At 37.2% G+C, this 20,753-nt stretch overlaps 1 protein-coding gene across 1 annotated transcript in view; it reads right to left on the minus strand.

The window, feature by feature from the left end:
- Window positions 1-20,753, minus strand: part of LOC145994066 (ATP-binding cassette sub-family C member 4-like) — a 139,753-nt gene that overhangs the window by 56,974 nt on the left and 62,026 nt on the right. Inside the window, exons 10-13 of the mRNA XM_083130151.1 lie at window positions 17,804-18,004; window positions 16,611-16,897; window positions 7,945-8,128; window positions 4,781-5,008 (exon numbers count right to left, since the gene is read on the minus strand). Coding sequence (XP_082986277.1) covers window positions 4,781-5,008; window positions 7,945-8,128; window positions 16,611-16,897; window positions 17,804-18,004 — 900 coding nt within the window. The remainder of the gene's footprint in view (window positions 1-4,780; window positions 5,009-7,944; window positions 8,129-16,610; window positions 16,898-17,803; window positions 18,005-20,753) is intronic.

The raw sequence follows: 20,753 nt of genomic DNA on the forward strand, positions 1-20,753 counted from the left end.
ATTTTAATATTGTGATGTAATTCTTGAATACTTTTAAGAAATTAATGTATAAAATTGGAGTGTAATACTTACACAATAATATTAATCAATATTTTGATCAACTTTTAATTGTTACAATTCTAAGCATTGATATTGGTATTGGTGGGAATTAACGTTTGAATGGGTATTGGTTCAGAGTGGTATCGGCTCAGTCCTAATCAAAATGTTGCACATAGAGCCACATATTTACTGTGAATAAAAGATCAACATTTCAGTACAAAAACTGGGCACATTTCAGGATCAAAAGCAGTGTATAAAATGGCATGTTAAAGTGGTAAATAAAACCCTAAATTTGATTTTAAAACTACACTTATTACACAAAATAAACATTTTCCCTTCTAATAGGACATTTATGTAGTTATCAGAGTATTAAATTTATTCCTGTATAAAGGAGTCTATTTTTGATTTTCAAATATTTACAGAATTAAACAATTTTCAGTGATTTGCATAACTCACAGGATAATTCAGACTTCAGAAAGTGTCACGTTGGTAAATAAACCCTACTTTTGTGTTTAAGAGTATATTTCGCATTTTGCAGTTCATTTTGCATGATTTTGTGACAAAATGTGGTAGGAAAATGCACTTCACACCTTTCAAAAACATGAAAAATTAACGTTACAGTGTGTTCTTTCGCATTTTTTGTTTCAGTCAAAAATGAAATATGCATGTCGCTAGTTATACAGTTTTCCTGGATTTTACTTCCTGCATTTTAAGATTTTTTACCTTAGTCCCATGAAAAATATAAAATCAAGCATCCACTGTATTTTTACAAGCAACAATATTAATTGTTGTTTAAAGTCCACTTTATGCACAAATAGGCTAATAGGGACTGGACCTACAGTTTAAAGTGGGATCCGAACCACTCTGCAATGTGCCTCAACTAGGTATCAAACCTGGGACACCTTGATTACAAGGCAATGACATTACCACTCCTCCAGTGGGAATATTCCAATGTTCAATCCCCAACGAAAGATACAAAATTTCAGTGTTGACCCAACATCGTGAGGACAGTTCTGGAACTACATGAAATATTGGCAGACTCCAGCCTTTAAAGTCATGTAACAGAGAAGATGGGATTCAAAGTGTTGCCCAAGTATCATCTAATGGAAAGATGCTTGGCAGGTCTTGGCTCTCAAGAGCAAGGGTGGAAGGGAGAGGGGAGGCAGAGAGACTGAGAGTTCGGGAGTGTAAGCATCTGTAATCAGAAGAGACATGCATGTTCATTTTTGACAGAAGCATGAGATGTTTTTCTTGTATGTACGCATTGCTTGCATTATAGAATTATTTTCCTGTAGTTTATGGTTATTACAAGCATAAGAAAACAGTTTTTCTTTGTGACGTTTCAAGAGAACACACGCTCCTTTCATCAGACATTTATTTTCATTTAGACTAAAGATACAGTTATAACAATGGCATTAGTATGTAATCTAATATCAATGTATCTTTAGTCAAAATGAAAATAAATGTCTGATGAAAGGAGCGTGTGTTCTCCTGAAATATCACAAAGAAAAACTGTTTTCTTATGCTTGTAATAACCGTAAACAGGAAAATAAGCATGAGATGTGAAATAACGTACTATAATGTTAGTTTTTATGTTTATGAAAGGTTTCGATATTGATCCATTGATTTTGTTTATTTTGCTTTGCTTTTCTGCCACTTTTGGTTAACCTTTAGGAGCCCAAGGACATTTTCACAGGTAACCAACCCCCTTGATGCCCGAGCCGATTTTGAGCAAAATGCAGAGTTTCAATTAAATGAGTGTAGATCGGAGGCTAATTGCCCTAGAGAGATGAATGATACCATTGTACGCGGAATGAACCGAAGATTCAGATTATAAAATTTATGCAAATTCGGCATACATGTGGTGGGCAGGGGAGGGGAGAACCCCCAAAATTCCAAAATTTCGGGAAAAAATGGGGATTTTCCCCCTCCTCCCACGAAAAAAGTACATGACAGTGTCGACATGCACATGGATTGATTATTTGATTTAGTTTATTTTACTTCGCGTTTTGTGCCTCTTGGTTAATTTGCGAAGATGGGGATGAGTGTGATGTGCTAACCACTTGGCTACAGGGTCCAGCGACATGCACATGGGAATTATCGCTGGCAAGGAACACAAAAATATTTGCATTATTATCGTATGACCAATGTAACGTGAATTGTACCCCCAAAAGGAATGGTCAGCACGGCACTGATTCAAGCTTCGAAATATGCAGCAATACCTTGAAATAACTAGCTCAGAGGCTAATTGCCCTTGAGAGATGAATGATATACCGTTGTACGCAGAATGAATCACAGATTCAGACGATATAAAATTTATGCACATTCGGCATATATATGGAGGGGGAAGGGGGAATCCCTCAAAAAAATCATTATTACATTCCCTTTGACCTCGGGTACCGATAAACAAACTTCCTTCGAATGCAGTTTCCAGGGGTGAGGGAAACACATTGCTTTAGAACAACAAAGCCAGCCTTCCTTTCTCGGCAAAAGTTTTCCCTTGAAAAAAGATGCAAAAAAGAAGTCTCCTTTATCCCACCATTTTCATGAAGAAAAAACTTGCAACAATCATTTCTGTTAAATATATGTGTTAAGAACAATATGAAAGAAGAAAATCGGAATTCTAGTCAAAAATAGCGAAGTTATAATGTAAAAACTATGACCTTGACAAGGCATCTCGATCGAGTAGATCGGGCACCCAAGGGTTACCTAAGAGCATCTCGATCGGGACGATCGAGCACCTAAAGGTTAAACACGAAAATGAGTGTGAATGATGATATGATGGTTCAAACTGGTATTCGAACCTGCTACCTTGTTTTGTTATGAAATAAAACAAAAGAACTGCAAAAAAAAAAAAAAAAAAAAAGGTAAAAAAGGTAAAGTGCTCCCCTGTGCTTAGCACCACGCCATGAAGGCATATAGGGAGTGTGGAGGTAACGCCCCACACTTTCTTGATCCGGTCGTGAATGGGGGTGATGTGATCAGCACCACGCCCCTGACCACCTTTACCCCCCAGGGTTTCCCTCTGGTACCCATGTTATTCGACGCTGGGTGGGCGCCGGGGCAGCTTTCAACGTTAGAAAAGTTCCCGGATTTGAACCGGCCGGGGATCGAACCCGGGACCTTTAGCATGGTAGTCAGACGCGTTACCGACTGAGCCAAAATGCAACATTAACTTTCAAACATGAAATTTAGTGAATATTTACTGACACCATGCTTCCTGAAGTCTGAATTATCCTGCGAGTTATGCAAATCAGAAAAATAGATTAATTCTGATGTGAATAATTGAAAAGCAAAAGTGGACTACTTCACACAGGAATAAATTTAACTACATATACCGTGCGTCCATTTCGATCTTCAGCCGAGAGATCGGGAGAAGCGTGGCGGGCAGCGCTGATGGAGATGCCGACATTTGCGGCCTGTAATGCCCGCTTATTTTTATGGACATATGCAGACATTTATATAAATATTGCAAAACGAGCACTAACCTGTGTTATAAGGGTACGGTTTTAATTTTAGTAGTTTAGTGGCTGTATGTGCCGATGATTTTGACACGCCCACCTCTTTTGAAACACGGCGTAGAGGTTTGTTTGGAGAACGTTCTAACGCTGCACCAATATCATCGAGTTTTGCTTCGGTTAGAATCCGTCGTTTTTGTTTGGGGGTTTTAAAATTTAACGATCCAGTTTCTCGTAATTTAAGGACAAGATGTCTAACCGTATCTCTATGTGGGGTGAAACGCCTGGGAATTTCTGTACAAATTGCCTACACACGTCTCGACACGAGTCTGTTTTCACGTAAGTGTCATACATAAAAATTCTTTGTTCTAACGTAAACCTTGCGACTGGCATTCCAATCGTCTAACTGACACAACACACATACACACTGCAATAACACAAACAAGTAACTGCAAGTAACCAAGAATAACACACTTGCGCACAGTATGAAATTAACACGCTCTTGGTTTACATTTCTCATCACTATATTACAGCTCTGTCTTCATCTAGTCGCGAAGGAACAAAGAAATTCTAGCTCGGAAATTTCGGATTGCAAGGAAGCTCACGAAAACCATTCACTTTTAACGGTTTCATCTGCAGCGTAATCTTGATACAGTGTTGCACATTCGAAACCTCCAAACGATTCCCATCGCCACAAAACTCTTTCAAGGATATAAACTTAAGCAGAACGTTACTGGTCAAAACTATGATTAAAATGCTTTATTATCTGTGGCTCTTAACATCGTTTCTAAAGCATATTTTTTTGTGTATATAAGGGCAGAACTTGGATGAATTACAGATGATAAATTATAACACAGGTTAGTGCTCGTTTTGCAATATTTATATAAATGTCTGCATATGTCCATAAAAATAAGCGGGTGTTACAGGCCGCAAATGTCGGCATCTCCGTCAGCGCCGCCCGCCACGCTTCTCCCGATCTCTCGGCTGAAGATCGAAATGGACGCACTGTACATAAATATACTCTTAGAACGGAAATGTTTAATTTGTGTAATAAATATAGTTTTTTAATTTAATTTAGAATTACATTCACTATTTTAACTTCGAAATGTTAGTTTATGTACCACTTTTGATCCCGAATGGTGCCCAGTATTTGAACCAAAATAATTGATCTTTAATTCTCCATAAATACATGGCCTTAGATTTATCAGCTGATTTATTTAAACTAAAGTAAAATTTAAAACAAATATTTATAAATAACTCCAAAATAAGAAAAAAAATCTTACCTCAAATGATGTTTGAACTGGAATCAAGATTCGTACTGAGCTTTTTACCATAGGGTCATTTCCAATCCATGTTGCAGGAACAATGAAAGAAGGATCCAAATTAATCTGACTTGTTAGTTCTGACACAATGTTACTCATATTGTCAGTCTCATGTTGCATCATTATTAGTTCTTGAAGAAACCCGCTAGATTCAATTTCTTCGTATGTTCCTTGAAATTGAATCTTTCCCTTTACAAATAAAACATTTTAAAAAAATGTAAAAACATCCCCATATTTATAAAGCACAGATTATGCCTCATTAGAACATGTTTATGAATAAGCAATACAAGTGAATTTTACATTTATTTCATTGGTTTTTATAGCCACAAAAAAGCAATTACACACAACACAAATACATTGTTCAAGTCTCCAGTGGGCATTCATACATAAAGAAGAGGAGAAAGTAAAATATTAACAACCTTGTTATGTGCACAAAAAGCATAAAAACCAGAAAAGTGTAATTAGTATTTTATATGATGGCTGGGAAGTGTTTTGTCAGAATAATCAGCCACCCTGGATATGAATCAATGCAAAATGGAGTGTAACGGATGGATTTCAACCATTCCTTGCAATGAACCAAATTAATAAAATACATTTTATTTTTCATAAAATATGTACAAAGAGCCACTAAGATCAGAATGACTTTGAAAGGTCACTGGTAAGCAAAGGGGCAGGAAGACACCTTGATATACCCCCCCCCCACACCAAATATGGAACAGTATCCCAGTCCAGGGAAATTGCTGCTTGACGCCAGACTGCACCAGCCAATACATCTCTGAGTAAGGTAATGATGGACTTCTCTTTATTTTACTATTGCTAAATCTCGGATAGTCTCCTACAGAAATATTAGAACTTAGCTAAGTTAGGGTAGGAACTTTGAAATACTCTATGTAAGAATTGTGTCAATAAACTATAAGAAATATCATAGAAAGCTTTGTATTTTCAAGTGTCTAAGGATTTCAGCTACATCCCCATGTAACGACCCTTATTCACTAAAGGAGCATTACAGGAGTTGAGTTTTTATTTTAAAGCCTGAATTACACTGAACTCGATTTCCAGTAGGAATGCCTTGGCTGGTGCTGAACTGGCTACCCATTTGCCAGTTTTCGCCTCACACGATATTTGTTATACTTGTCGATTTGCGATTAAAATAACCACCTGAGCACTAGTGTCGCCTCCAATATGGCCACCCTATTTAGGATAAATGTTTGTTTACATTCAGTAGTAGTACGTAATAGCAGCATGTTGCCATTGCTGGTATGGAAGAAACGTTTAAATTACTCGATATTTTTAAATATTGCGAATGCTATGTGAACTCCAGGAACTATAACGAAGGTGAAGCTGTGCCGAGAGTAAAGCATTTAATTATGATAGGCAAAAATAACATGGAAAACACAGACGAAACTAATGTATAAGCACTGGTTCTTCAAAGCAGTGCTGTTTCATCTGCACCTCGGTTGTAACTGGGGCTCTCAGAAATGATCTGAAAATAAAGAAATTTACCTGTATTGCAAAGCTTGGGCAGGAGAAAGATGTAAACATGCCGTTGTAATTCTTTTCTCAAAGAGGCAGGGTGGTTAAATAACAACACAGGATAATAATAATAATAATAACAACAACAATTTTATTGAGGCTATTATCAGTCTTCACTGAAAATTAACTTATTGCATAAAACAGCAACATTAGCATGTCAATTTCCTTTTTCTGACTTACCTTTACGATTATAGACATTAATTAATCTCAAACTATTTTCATCTTCGCACTTAATCGACTTGTACCTGTTCCAAATTACATACATATTACATCGCTTTCGAAGAAAAAATGTAGTATTCATAAAGAACAATTTAAAACTTACTCTCATCTTTCGGAAAATAAAGTGAACAGACTCGTGTATTCGTCGTAATTTCCTTGCTGCATTTCAGTTATGCCAATCAGTTCTGTTTTCCCTGGTTTATTTACAAATTTTATTTTGTTGATTCCACGGGATGGAAAACACATGTAATATTTTCACTTGTTCTGACCCACAAAACGATTTAGAGCAAAAAACTGAACAGTAGACGTTACATTTTCGCATGATCCCCATGCTTTGAACAGCTTCAACACAGCAAAGCGCAGCGAAGTGTCCTACTTGGAGTGGTTTCTGAAAATCTCACCAGATGGCATATCGGATAATTTTAATTGTGAATAGTCTTTTGTTCCAATAAGACATTGAGCAGAGCAGACAATCTCTCTAAAGATGGACGAGCAATTTGAAGAATGTTGTAGGAGAATTACTGCTTTGTGCTTTTATTAAAAATTAAAAAAGAAAAGTACGGACTAGAGATTAGCTCAAAAAAATATAGTAATCAAGCCTTACCGAACAAGCTTTTTAATTAACTTGGGTGTGCATATACAATATTCATACATAAGATTCGCAAGAATCATTCACAAATTTTTTTTTAAAAAAATCAAACATTTAATTTAATACACTTGTAATAATAAGGATTTTCATTTTTGGCTAATCATATTTGTCACAAACACATTTCATTGCTTTGCATAAATACCTAAATATTAATGAACTTAGCATGAATGCACTGCACGTCATCTCTTACATTTTTGTTTCTTTTTTATCGAGAAACTAACAAAAACAGCCAACACTCGGAAAACACGGACAAGAGACTCTCCTTTGCAAACTCTCAGATTATCTTCACATGGCCAAAATTTGCTCTGATTGGCTGTTCCACAGTATCTTGTCGAGGAAAGCCAGTAGCAATTAGAACATGTCCTATTCCTTCAAACTAGTCAAGCAGTCAGCCAGGCAGCCATCACATCCAGGCAGGTAGCCAGTTCAGCGCCGCTAATTGGGACTGGACCTAGAGTTTAAAGTGGGATCCAAACCACCATGTGTCTCCACCACATATTAAACCCGGGACCCCTTGATTTCAAGGCAAATATGTTACAACTATGCCAAAAGAGAGACCCCCCCCCAGTAAGAATAGAATTTAAGTTCTGGTTTCTTCCTTCAACCTTATCGTGTCAAAAAATATTACAAGACATTTGTGTAACCTCACCATTCCTAAAAGAAGGAATGAGCTGTTAAGATCTTAAATAGTAAATAACAATTAGCATTATTCAAAACAACTTACATTTTTTAAATAAATGATGTGATCCATATCCCTCATGAACTGCAACTGATGTGTCACAATAATCCGAGTCTTTCTTTGCAAATAAGACATTATGCATTCTTCCACTAAATGGTTCGCAATTATAGTGTCAACAGCAGCCAATGGTTCATCCATAACATAAATATCAGCTTCATTGTACACTGCCCTGTAAGATGAACAGAACATGTGTTACGTGTTATACTTTTGTATGTGTCATAACTAAAGCCCGGATTTTTATGTAATATCAACCCCTAAAATATGTACATAAATATGTAATAAACATGTCTGAAATATGTAAAAAATATGTAAATTCATAATGAAATATGTACTATAAATATTTATTCCAAACGTTACTTCCTATTTTTGTTACATTTTTTCCTCACAAAGGGATATGTTTATTTCAAAAAGACTTACAAAAATTGAAGTTACAATATTAAAATGCTTACATTAAGTATTTTTTATGTTCTTATAGAGCAAAAATATTAACCACAATTTGAATATATTCAATATTTAATATACAATGTCACCAGGTACCATTCAAAATGTTCAGTAGTAAATTTTCGTTGCCCAAATTTTTCACTCAAAAAGCACTTACAAAAATTCAGGTTACCTTTGACCTTGGGGCAGGCACTGTATTTAATTATTTAACTTACAATATGTTACCAGGTACATTTCCAAATGTTCAGAAGTAAATGTTTGTCGCCGATCAGATAATATGTTCTTGTACGCAGAGAAACTTCTCTCCACGTCACAAGAAGTAACCGGAGCGTACTTCAGGAGGTGAATGTGGTCGGGGGAAATATCATTGGGAGGGTTAACTGTTTCACCATTGAGAATGCGGCTCACTGTAAATAAGCTGACGTAACCTGGGTTTCTTTCAGTCACTGCATCAAATTTTCTTCGAGCTTTCTCTCCCACATCTCCTCCAACAGCAGACAGTTTCTTTCTTGCATCCTCATATATATCCATGGCTTCCAGGAGAGGAAGCCCAACAGTTTCAAGTTTTTTTATGCTTGTATCAATCCAACCAAAATTGCTGTTTATGTATGCCATATCGCAAGCAAGTTTGGTGCCCTTGAAGAGATTTTGAGCAGTGCATACCGATACAGCTGAGTCCGCCGAAAATGAGTCAAGCACAGATTTCACTTCTTCAAAATGTTCGTTGTAAAACTTACTTGCCCGGATCCAAGTGCCCCATCTAGTAAGAATAGGTTCCGGAGGAAGTGGTACACCTGGCAATTGTTCCTTGTAAACTTGCACACGTTGTGGTGCCTTCAGAAACACCTTTTTCGTGGAAGAAATAAGTTGGTTGACTTCCGGGAAATTGCCTCTCACCTCCTCAGCAATGCGTTGGAGAGCATGTGCCAAGCAAGTAAAGTGGATCAAGTTAGGATAAAACACTTTAAGTGCCATAGCAGCTTTTAATGTATGACGCACTGTCTGTGAACATGAGAAGAACTCTCTCTTCTTGTACGCCATCCGGATACAACAATTTAAGACTGTCATTCACAAATCGTGCTATGGTGGAATGATTAGTACGCTCTAGAACTTTGCATGCAATGAGATGTGGTGTAGATGGAGAATCAGCAATTAGCGTTCCAACAATGAAATTACTTACATACCATCCCAAAGCATCAGTTGTTTCGTCGATGGAAATCCACACATAGGAACTGCCTACTTCTGCCCTAATTGATTCTAAAGTTTCTTTGTAGGAATGTGGAAGATATCGCTTTCGAAGGGTTGACTCGTCAGGAAGTTTACGGCCACAATATTTTTCCAGAAAATCCCGGAACTTCGGTACTTGAATTTTATACCAAGGGATGTTTGCTGCAATCATTGCTTCGCACATTTCCTTGTAAAACACACTGAATGAAGAATCCTCTTGCATCTGGGTTAGTAAAACTTGCTTCTTTTCACTCCGTAGTTGTTTGTTTTTCACATGAAGTGAAGTGCGAACATGTTGATCTAATTGAGACTTCATAGTGCACCCAACTTTTTTATCGCACACTCGACAAAAAATAACTTTACCATCCGTAGTAAATGCATCATCGACTGCTATCCAAGATCGCAACTTTTGAGATAACGAGGAGGTAGGCGGAGCCATTCCAGCTTTCTACAGCTAAAACACTGTTTAAATACTGAGGCAAGCTCTTCTTAAAACTCCAATGGTTAAAAGGAAAAGGCGACGAAATATACGAAATTCTACGGTTGAGTTAACAATACTTCATTCAAGATTTGTCGCCGCCGGCTGCAAAAATCAAAACGATCACAACAATGTACGGATGAAAGGTAAGTGCCTCTCAGCGTTGTACTTGCCGCCTTCCATTGTTGGTTCTCTTCGTTCGCTGTGTGTTGCTTGCCGCTCCATGTTACAAACTGGAAACTGAAACACTGTCGAATCTGGGTGTAATTGTTACGATGTGGCGAATGTACGTACAACGAAGGCAAATCGCACTTTTAAGTTACTATATTTTTTTAGACCTGGAAATGGGGAGGGGAAGTGAGAAGATACTTTTTTAACTAGTAAGCCAAAAGTTCATTGGATTTTCCTTTTAACGACTGTTTTATGTAAAAAATATTTCATATCTTAGGAATATGTAACATTTAGTAAAATATGTAAAAATATGTAATATAAAACTTCACTGTGACATCTCTACTGACGTAATTCGTCAATATATTTTAATTCCACGCTTGTACATATAAAGGAAAAAATATGTAATTACATAGAAATCCGGGCTTTAGTCATAACTTAACAACACTAGTAGTTTTTAAAGTTTACTGCATTAATTACATTAAATGAGATTAACTTTTATCGATGTTACTTTTCCTACACTTTTTCTGAAAAAGAAAATGTTTCTAAACATTGTATCTTAAGGATAAGTATGCCGCAGTGGTTTGCATAGTGTGTTTGATGCCAGGGGTCCTGGGTTCGAATCCTGACCTGGGCACGGGTGTTCTTTGTGATTGTCTCATCATTAATTTCATCACTCGTCCTCATCGTTGCGAATAACCAAAAATGGCAGGAAAGCAATTCTAAAAAACAAATATCAAATCAAATCAAGAATAAGTGTACTTTGGTATGTAATATTTTTCAATGATTTAATGGCGAAATTATGATGAAAACACACTGTGTATGCTAATGAAATTATACGTGATTATCAATATGGATTAAACATAACAGATCAACTATAGATCAAATTTTTCACATCAGACAGACAGTTGAGAGAAAGTGGAAATGTAATCAGAATGTCTATCAGCTATTCATTGATTTTAAAAAACCATTTGATTCGGTTAAAAAAGATAAATTATATAATATATTAGGGAGTTTGGAATACCTAAGAAGAAAGTATGCAACAGTGAAACAGAAAGTAGTTAATTCGTGTGGGTATTAATGTATCTATCAAATTTACAATTCATGATGGGTTAAAACAAGGAGATGCACTATCTCCATTGCTCTTTAATTTTGCCTTAGAATATGCTGTTAGGAAGGTAAAAGAAACTAATGAAGGACTAAAATTTAACTGCGTGACTCAGTTATTAGCATATGCAGATGATGTAGACTTAATAGGGGATGATGTAAATACGTACAATTAAGAATAATGCTATAATATTTTTCAAATCAGCTAAAGAGATAGGTTTGGAAGTTAGCCAACAGAAAACTAAATATATGCTTACAGGCTAAAACCAAGTGTTAGGTAATAATCAAAATCTAATTACTGATAACAACTAGTTTGAACTAGTTTCCAAATTCAAGTACTTGGGAGTAATACAAGGTGTACAACTTTGCTTCCGCCGTTTTCCGACAGGTGGCAACAACAGGAAGTAGGGGTCGAAAGAAGCAGATCACAGACGTCACGCAGTGAGCTTGGACCTCTGTCAAGATAACCCCATTCAAACATTAGTCGAGTGGTGTGTGCATCGTGAAGTTGTTCGTGATTGAAAATGTCAGTGTACGAGCCAAATTCTCGCCATTTCCGGGAGGTTCTACTTTTTTGTTTCAATATGAAGAAAACTGCGGCTGAGGCTCATCGAATGCTCTCCACTACGTATGGTGAGGACGCTATAAGTGAGAGAACCTGTCGTGAGTGGTTTCAACGCTTCAAGAACGGTGACTTTAACGTCGAAGACCGGCATAGTGGTGGAAGACAGAAAGTTTTCGAAGATGCAGAATTGGAGACATTGCTGAGTGAAGACTCGCGTCAAACTCAAGAAGAATTGGCACAATCATTGGGAGTGACACAGCAAGCCATTTCAAAACGTCTGAAAGCCATGGGTATGATTCAGAAAGAAGGAACTTGGGTCCCATATGAGCTGAAACCAAGAGACGTTGAACGGCGTTTGTGTGTTTGTGAACAGTTGCTTCAGAGGCAAAAACGGAAGGAATTTCTGCATCGGATTGTGACCGGGGACGAAAAATGGGGTTCATTACGATAACCCAAAATGCAAAAAATCATGGGGATATACCGGCCATGCTTCCACGTCGACGGCCAAACCGAATATTCATGGCTCCAAGATGATGCTCTGCATTTGGTGGGACCAGCTCGGCGTTATCGAACGCAATTAATGCGTTTGAGCCGAGCATTGAAGGACAAACGGCCGCAATACAGCGAGAGGCACGACAAAGTGATTTTGCAGCATGACAACACACGACCCCACATTGCCAAAGTGGTGAAAACGTACTTGGAAACATTAAGATGGGACGTCCTACCCCACCTGCCTTATTCTCCAGACATCGCTCCCTCTGATTATCACCTGTTTAGATCAATGGCTCATGAACTGGCTGACCAACACTTCCGATCTTATGAAGAAGTCAAAAAGTGGATCGATTCGTGGATCGCCTCCAAAGATGAACAATTTTTTAGATGCGGCATTCGTACGCTGCCCGAAAGATGGGAGAAAGTAATGGCCAGCGATGGACAATACTTTGAATAATGCCTGGGTAAGCAATGTTTTTCATTCCAGCGTCATATTTTTGGGGAAACACGGCGGAAGCAACGTTGTACACCTTGTACTAACAAATGAAAATTATATTAACCCTCCGTAACCCACAAAAAATTGAATTATAATCCTTACCAGTGCAATAATTGTTGGGAAAGCACTAGGTAACTTATCTACTCCCACGAAAACATAGAGGCGTTGGAGGCTTTTTTCTGTCATTCTTTCAGTAGCTTACACTCCTCTGAAGTGACCGCCCCCCCTTTGGCGGCACTCAGTACCAAGCGCGGGAACGTTTCATATCTTAAATCAAAGCACGCCAGCCATGAATTTGGTGGAAATAAGAAGAACAAGACCACGGTACGTTGTTCGGAATGCAAATTATTTGTATGCAGAAACCATTGTAGTACCCATACGATATGTCGGAGTTGTCAAAATAACGATATTGAAAAGTGACAACATTCGGTTCCTTACATTTGAGTCAGTATGTCTTTTAGGTGGCCGTGGTGGCTCAGTCGGTAATGCGTCTGACTACCATGCTAAAGGTCCCGGGTTCGATCCCCGGCCATTTCAAATCCGGGAACTTTTCTAACGATGGAAACGGCCCCAGCACCCACCCAGCATCGAATAACATGGGTACCTGGGGGAAACCCCGGGGGGTAAAGGCGGTCAGGGACGTGATGCTGATCACATCACCCCCACTCACGACCGGATCAAGAAAGTGTGGGGCGTTGCCCTCACACCCCCTATACGCCTTCATGGCGTGGTGCTATGCACAGGGGAGCACTTTACCTTTTTTATGTCTTTTCTTATGTATACCTCGTAAGAGTATGAGAAACAAATTGATTTGAACATTTTAAAAATATTTTGTAAGTTTCTTCGAGGTGTATTTTCTACATTTGGTTGCTTTTTCTGCGAGTCAGTAAGCTTTTGACAGAGTTTTAGAACAAAAAGTTCCTTTCTATGCCCATATAAGTTGTACATACGATTTCAATTCGATTTGAAAAATACGTTGAAAATTTTTGAAAAAATACATTGACATTTTTTTAAAAAATATGTTGAACATTTTTGGAAAATACTTTGATAATTTTGAGAATGGTGAGTTAATTATGTAGTGCCTTCATTATATGGCAAAGTTTTAATTACTTTTAAAATAATATTTTGGTGCATTTCATTTGCTTCAAGAGCCTAAGCTTGTAATTCTATGAGACTCTTTCATTTTTTCTTTTTTTTTTCTTCTAATAGCTAATAGTGATAAAAATGTCCGAAATGGACATGTTTGTGTTCATGTATATTTCACCTGATTTCCAGTAAGTGCTAGTGTAATTCAACCTCGATTTCCATCCATAATTGACGTAAATAACGTTGGTTTTGATGAAGCGGCACTCAATGCCATGCACGGGACATTTGTGCTGCAATAAGGATGCGGATGACGGAGGGTTAAAGAGGAAATAAAAAGCAGCTTTAATTCAGGAAATGCATGTTATTTCTCTCTTCATAAACTTTTAACTTCTCGTATAATATCTAAGAAACTAAAAGTTAAAATATACAAAACAGTAATTTTGCCTGTAGTATTATATATAAGGGCATGCATATTTCGTTTTTGACGAAAAAACGAAATTTGAAAAAACACATTGTAGTGTTAATTTTTCATGTTTTTGAAAGGTGTGAGATGCATTTTGTGACCATGTTTTGTCACGAAATAATGCGAAATGAACTGCAAAAAGCGAAATTAACTCTTAAACACGAAATTTACCATTTATATACCGACGCGACACTTCTGAAGTCTGAAGTACCCTGTGAGTTATGCAATTCCCGGAAAATTGATTAATTCTGCTGTTAATATTGGAGAAGGAAAAATGGACTCCTTTACACAGAAATAAACTTAATACTCTTATAACTACATAAATGTGCTATTAGAAGTGAAATGTTAATTCTGTGGAATAAGTGTAGTTTTTAAATCAAATTTAGGATTATATTCACAATTTTAAAACCAAAATGTCTTTATATACCACTTTTCATCCAATTTTTCACCGCTATAACACCGATATTTCATTTTATTTACCGCTTTTGAACCCGAAATTGACTCCGTTTTTGTACCGAAATTTTGGTTTTTTATTTACCAAAAATATGTGCCTCTAATTATACAGATGTGGAACTTGGTCCCTTAAATTAAAAAAGGAATATAAATTAAGAGTATTTGAAAATAAAATCGTTAGGAAAATACTTGGACCTAAAAGAAGTGGAGAAGGTTACATAATTTAGGCCTACACAATTTGTATTCCTGTTCAGATATCATTAAAATAAATAAATAATCCTGTGCGCAACAGCCCATGAAGGGCCTAGGCATACCTACCGACTGCCGGTCTCCCTCCCATGCTTTCCTTCGTCACCTCTAAGCATGGAGATCTTCAACTAGTATTAGAATAGTCAGGGGGTCAGCCCGACGTATCCCCAGCCGTTGTAGTAGGTCTACGCGACCGGATTACGCTTACTCATTCGAATCTCCCCAATTTCCTCACGATGGTGGGTTGCCACCAGCCCTATACACAGGCTGAAAATATCTGGACACTGAACCCATGCCATCCCGCAGCCACCATCCAAAGCAAGGTGCCTTAGACTGCACAGCCATGAGGAGGACCCACATATTATTAGAATAATTAAATCAAGAAGACTTAGGTGGGCAAGCCACATGACATGAATGCGAGAGGAAAGAAGAGTTTATAGAATTCTTGTTGGCAAACCTGATGGTAAGAGACCAGTGGGAATGTCAAGACGAAGACAAAGACGGAGGGATAACGTTGAAATGGACCTAAAAAAACTCGGTAGGGATGGAAAAGAGTGGATAGATCTTGCTCAGGATAGGGGCAAATGGAAGGCTTGTATTACTGCAGCCTAGCAGCCTAGCTTTCTTAAACTTTCAGGTTTAAGAAGGGTAGAGAGTGAGTGAGTTAGTTATTCACTGTTTCTGAATGTTTCATTTCAACCAGGGCATAAGCGCATGCCTCCAAAAGTACGCGGGTGGAGGAGGGCATATTTTGGGGGTCCCTCCCCCTTTTTTTTATTTGAACTGATTGGAATGAAGTATTGGTACAACTTATTTTTCATGCACAAGAATAAAATTCATGCAGGATCTACATTTAATTCTCCATGCTGATAAATCCTATGTCATTCCGGGAATGCAAGTTACATCAAGTCAGTATTAGATATGAGCCAGTACCAGTGTATCAATATTGAAAAGTACTGATTGGAATTTATTAGATGAGCCAGTACCTGTGTATCAATACTGAAAAGTACTGATTGGCATTTAATCTCAGAAACTTTATCAGAGTTTGGGTATCTCACAGGGTCTGCAAAATACTGGGTAACAGTCAATATATCCTAAGTGCCTCCACAATGGCATAGTGGTAATGTTGTTGCCTTGTAATCAAGGCATACTGGGTTCAATACCTGGTGGAGGTGCATCGTGGTTCAGATCCAGTTCTGATTAGCCTTCCTGTGCATAAAGTGGACTTCAAAAAAACTCAAACTCAAAATAACCTAGAATTTATGCAAATTGCATAATTTTATACCAGTATTGCATGGGAGAAAATGAACTTTGTGTTTAAATTAAAGTTATTTTGATATAATGATCCTCTAATATGTGAAATTATGTTTTAAAAAAATACAGCTATGGCAGATTGATATGGTATAGTTCCAATGGAATGAATTACCTTGCAAGATTAATTCTGGCCTTCTGACCTCCACTTAGGGATGTTCCTCTCTCACCAACTTTCGTGAGGTCCCGTTGGGGGAAGCCAGCAATGTCCCGTTTCAAAGCACACACTTTCAACACCTCATCATACTTTTTCCTGTCAAACTCATTATTGAACTGGATGTTCTGCCTCACAGAGCCTGGAAACACCCAGTACTCTTGGGAGGCATATGAAACTCTGCCCCAAATGTGAAAGGTTCCCCTTGTGGGAATCAACTCCCTCAAAATAACTTGTAGCAAACTTGACTGCAAAAAAGAAGAATGCAAGGAAAATATAGTTTGTTAGATTCATTGATTTTTGTCACAAATACACAAATGAATGACAACTTTGTGCAATGATTAATTTAAGATTGAATAATGTAAATATTTCATAAACTTTGATTTGTATTCAAAATTGTTCATTTTCTAGTGTACTTTTTCTCTCAATGTTTTTAAGCTACAACTTTAATTTGAAGTGCCAATCGAAATTTCAACAATTACAGTGGTATCTCAATCTTGGGTGCAAGTTAAGTTGAGGCCTAACTTTCGAGGGGTAGATCTGAAATTGGGGTCTAACTTTGGGGGGATGGGGAATCGAACTTGGTGTTTAACTTTAAGGTGGTAGAATCAAACTTGGCCAAACTTTGGGGTAGAATCAAACGAACTTAAAGCTTAAATGGGGGGGGGGGGGAGATCAAAAAGTTTTCCATAAAATTAGCATTCAGGATTATTAGCTAAATAACTGTTACATGTACAAAATTACAATAATTACTCTTTATTACTTTTCTCTTCAGGTCCCAGAAGGTTAACAAAACTACCAGTAACTTGTTCATTTTAATAAACCTGGAAATTTTGGGGGAAAACACCTATGACCGAAAATTGACTCTCTTCAGGGGGACCAAGCTTAAAATTAATTACTGGCCTCTGGCTTTACCAACCTGATTCACATAGCCAAGCATGTGTTACTTTTCTGCCTTTTTAGGCTCATCACGATGATGAATGAGATTAGATGAAACCCACAAAGGATTGAGACTCAGACCTTGGACAGTTGGTGATGAGATTGTGAGTCCAGCACTCAACACACTCAACCACCGAGGAGACAAAGGTAGGCAGTTGGTAATGGAAACAATAGAACAAGTGAACTCTTCATGCTAAATAGAAAAACCTTCACACCTTACCACTTCCATTTGATCCAATAATGGCAACGAGACTCCCTTGCTTAATTTGTATGTTGATCGATTGCAGCGTAGGATTTTCAGACAAATGATACCATGATGCAATCACATCAGATAGCTGCACAATATATTCTGATGTGGAAACAAGGTTCTTTTCTTCCTGAGGCACTGAACTTTCTTCATTACAGAACAGGAAATACTGAAAAACACATCAATTAAAAAATATCAATCAACAATTACATTGTTACTGAATTTCCAAGTGATACCATCTAAAAAAAGGTGTAGCATAAAAACATTGTCAAAAAACATCTACGGAATAAACATCGACGGCAAACACATCGACGGCAAACACATCGACGGCAAAAACATCAATGGCAAAAACATCGACGCAAAAATATCCGACAGCAAAATCATCAACGGCAAAATCATCAACACCAAAAATATCGACAACAACAGCAAAAACATCAACCGGGAAAACTTCGATGCCAAAAACATTCACGGAAAGAACATTTTTGACAAAGTTTTCCACACTGAGGAATTAAAATCTAATCACGAATATTTTGAGATGGGCTACCAAAATTAAAAAGTGTTTCAGAACACTAAGCAGTAGGAAAATCTGTCTGAAGCACTATTTAATGTCTACAAATTGTTTGTTACTGAAACAAACAATGTGTAATGAGTGAACTCAAGTTGCCAACTTACTTGAGACAGTGCTACCAATGTTACAAATGTGAAATGGCCATTGTGAAGATTACAAACAATTAAATTGTGCAGGGATTGTTTAGTTTCTGGTAACCATTTATCACTTTTTGCCGGCAGTATTTGTGGTTGGGTGAAAGAGAATGGAAGGTTCCTTCATGTGGAAGATGAAGACCACTGGATATTGTTATTCATTCGACACATCAGTAGAGCTCAAAGTAACAGTGATTTTTCATATTTGTATTTGGTCTCCATGAAAAGGAGACCAAAAAGACCAATATACAACTTGACTTTTCCGTACTGATTTTCCTTCGATTCATGCATTGGTATACCTTGTAGCATGGTCTCTTGCTATCAAAAAAGGCTACGTGAGTAACATTGTACATGTAATTTTCAGTCAAGCAAACCAAACTTTACCAAATTCACTTCGATATCATTACGAAGACTATACACATCACTATCATTCTAACACCCAGTGTGTACATGCACGCATATACATCGTGTGCAAGTAATGGAACTGCTCCTTTGCAATAACTGCCCCATCACTGTGTAGTAGTACTGCTGTTGGCTTTGAATCAAGGAGTCCGAGCATAGGCGTAACTCGGAGTTTATCTTTGTGGGGGGGGGCAAGTTTATATATCATATGTCAATGAGAATTCGTAGTTTATTTATTTATATATAAATTCCGGTATCATTACGACAATCACTACACTTTGCAGGAGTGTGGCAACCACTGGATGTCATATCATACTGAGTAGCCTTTTTTACTTAATTTCTTAAATTTATAGAAATCTTTACCAAATTCACTTCAATATCATTACGAAGGCTATACACATCACTATCATTCTAACACCCAGTGTGTACATTTGTTATTATGCTATCATTGTGGAACCATTGCAGTAACAGTGCTACCAACTGTTGAAATCTGCACTTTTCATCCAGCCCTTTGGCTATTTTTAGATGTAACTTCAGTTCATAAAAGAAAGACAAACCAGCAGGCAAGTAAGAGAAAAAGAGGAGAGACAGGAAGGGGGCACGTTACCCATAGAACGCTTGTTTTATATGAAGCCTCCTATCATATTCTTTCTCTCTTCAGTAAAATTTGCGTGATATGAACAGAAGTTAGAGGAAATGTTTGTGTGTGTCTCTATGGACACGTTTTTTGTATGATAATTTCTATTCTGTTCGATGATTGTATTCATATAAACTAATACATTTTGCTAGTTGTTACTGAATTAACAAGTAGATTTTATTTTTTAATGTTTGAAAGGTCGTGTATCACAAGGACATCTGTCTCGAACATGGCTACTGCTTTCTTTTTTAAAATAAGAAATCAATCGTTAGGCTTATGTTAAGCTCTTACCTGATTATGTTTAAAAAGAATCCCAAAATATGATGCATTCTTTCAAAAGAATCTGATTCAGAATAATAAATTTTAACAGAGCTCATTTTTACCAGCAGCCTCAAACTGAGCCAGAATTGGAAATAATTTACATCCATTTTACACATGAGGAAGACTTAGAATTCAATTTTACAAACATTGGAATAATTACCTATCCTCACGTTAGATATATTACTGTAACGATGAGTATCAAATGTACATATTGAGTATGTACACAATTAATTTCAAGCTTCTAAAAAAAAAAGTTAAACTATGTACTCAATAAACCTACATATTTTCTTTTCTTATTATTATTTTTTGTTGCCTGTTTCAGCAATTTGCAATAATAATTTTGATTTTAATTAAATTGGTGTTTTAAGTCCACTTTATGCACAGTATGGCTAATTCGGACTGGACCTACAGTTTAAGTGGGATCCGAACCACTATGTGACTTCACCGGGTATCGAACCCGGGACCCCTTGATTACAAGGCGACAACGCTATCACTGCACCATCTAGGAGGCCAATAATAATTTTGAGTTAAAGTTATTATTGTCACAAAGTTGATTTCTTTTTTGTAATTTTGTGTCGTCTCTATGTCAGTTTTGGCTAATTGCGACAGTGAGGATGAGTGATGATATGAGGAAATTGATGAGTTGACACTCGCAAAGAACATCCGTAACCACGCCGGAATTTAAAAACACTCCATGACGGAGGTAGGCTATTTTCACAAAAAAATGTTTATCAGGTAAAATGTAAATATCAGGTTTTGGCCTGAGAAATGCTGCAAGAAAGTAAGTGAAATTTTTGCTTCCGCAAAACCTGTTATGCATGTCTTCAGTTAGAAGTGAAAAACAGCAAGCACTGTG

The sequence above is a fragment of the Lepisma saccharinum genome, chromosome 10, assembly GCF_977018435.1.
Source record: "Lepisma saccharinum chromosome 10, izLepSacc3.1, whole genome shotgun sequence".
Classification (NCBI taxonomy): Eukaryota; Metazoa; Arthropoda; class Insecta; order Zygentoma; family Lepismatidae; genus Lepisma; species Lepisma saccharinum.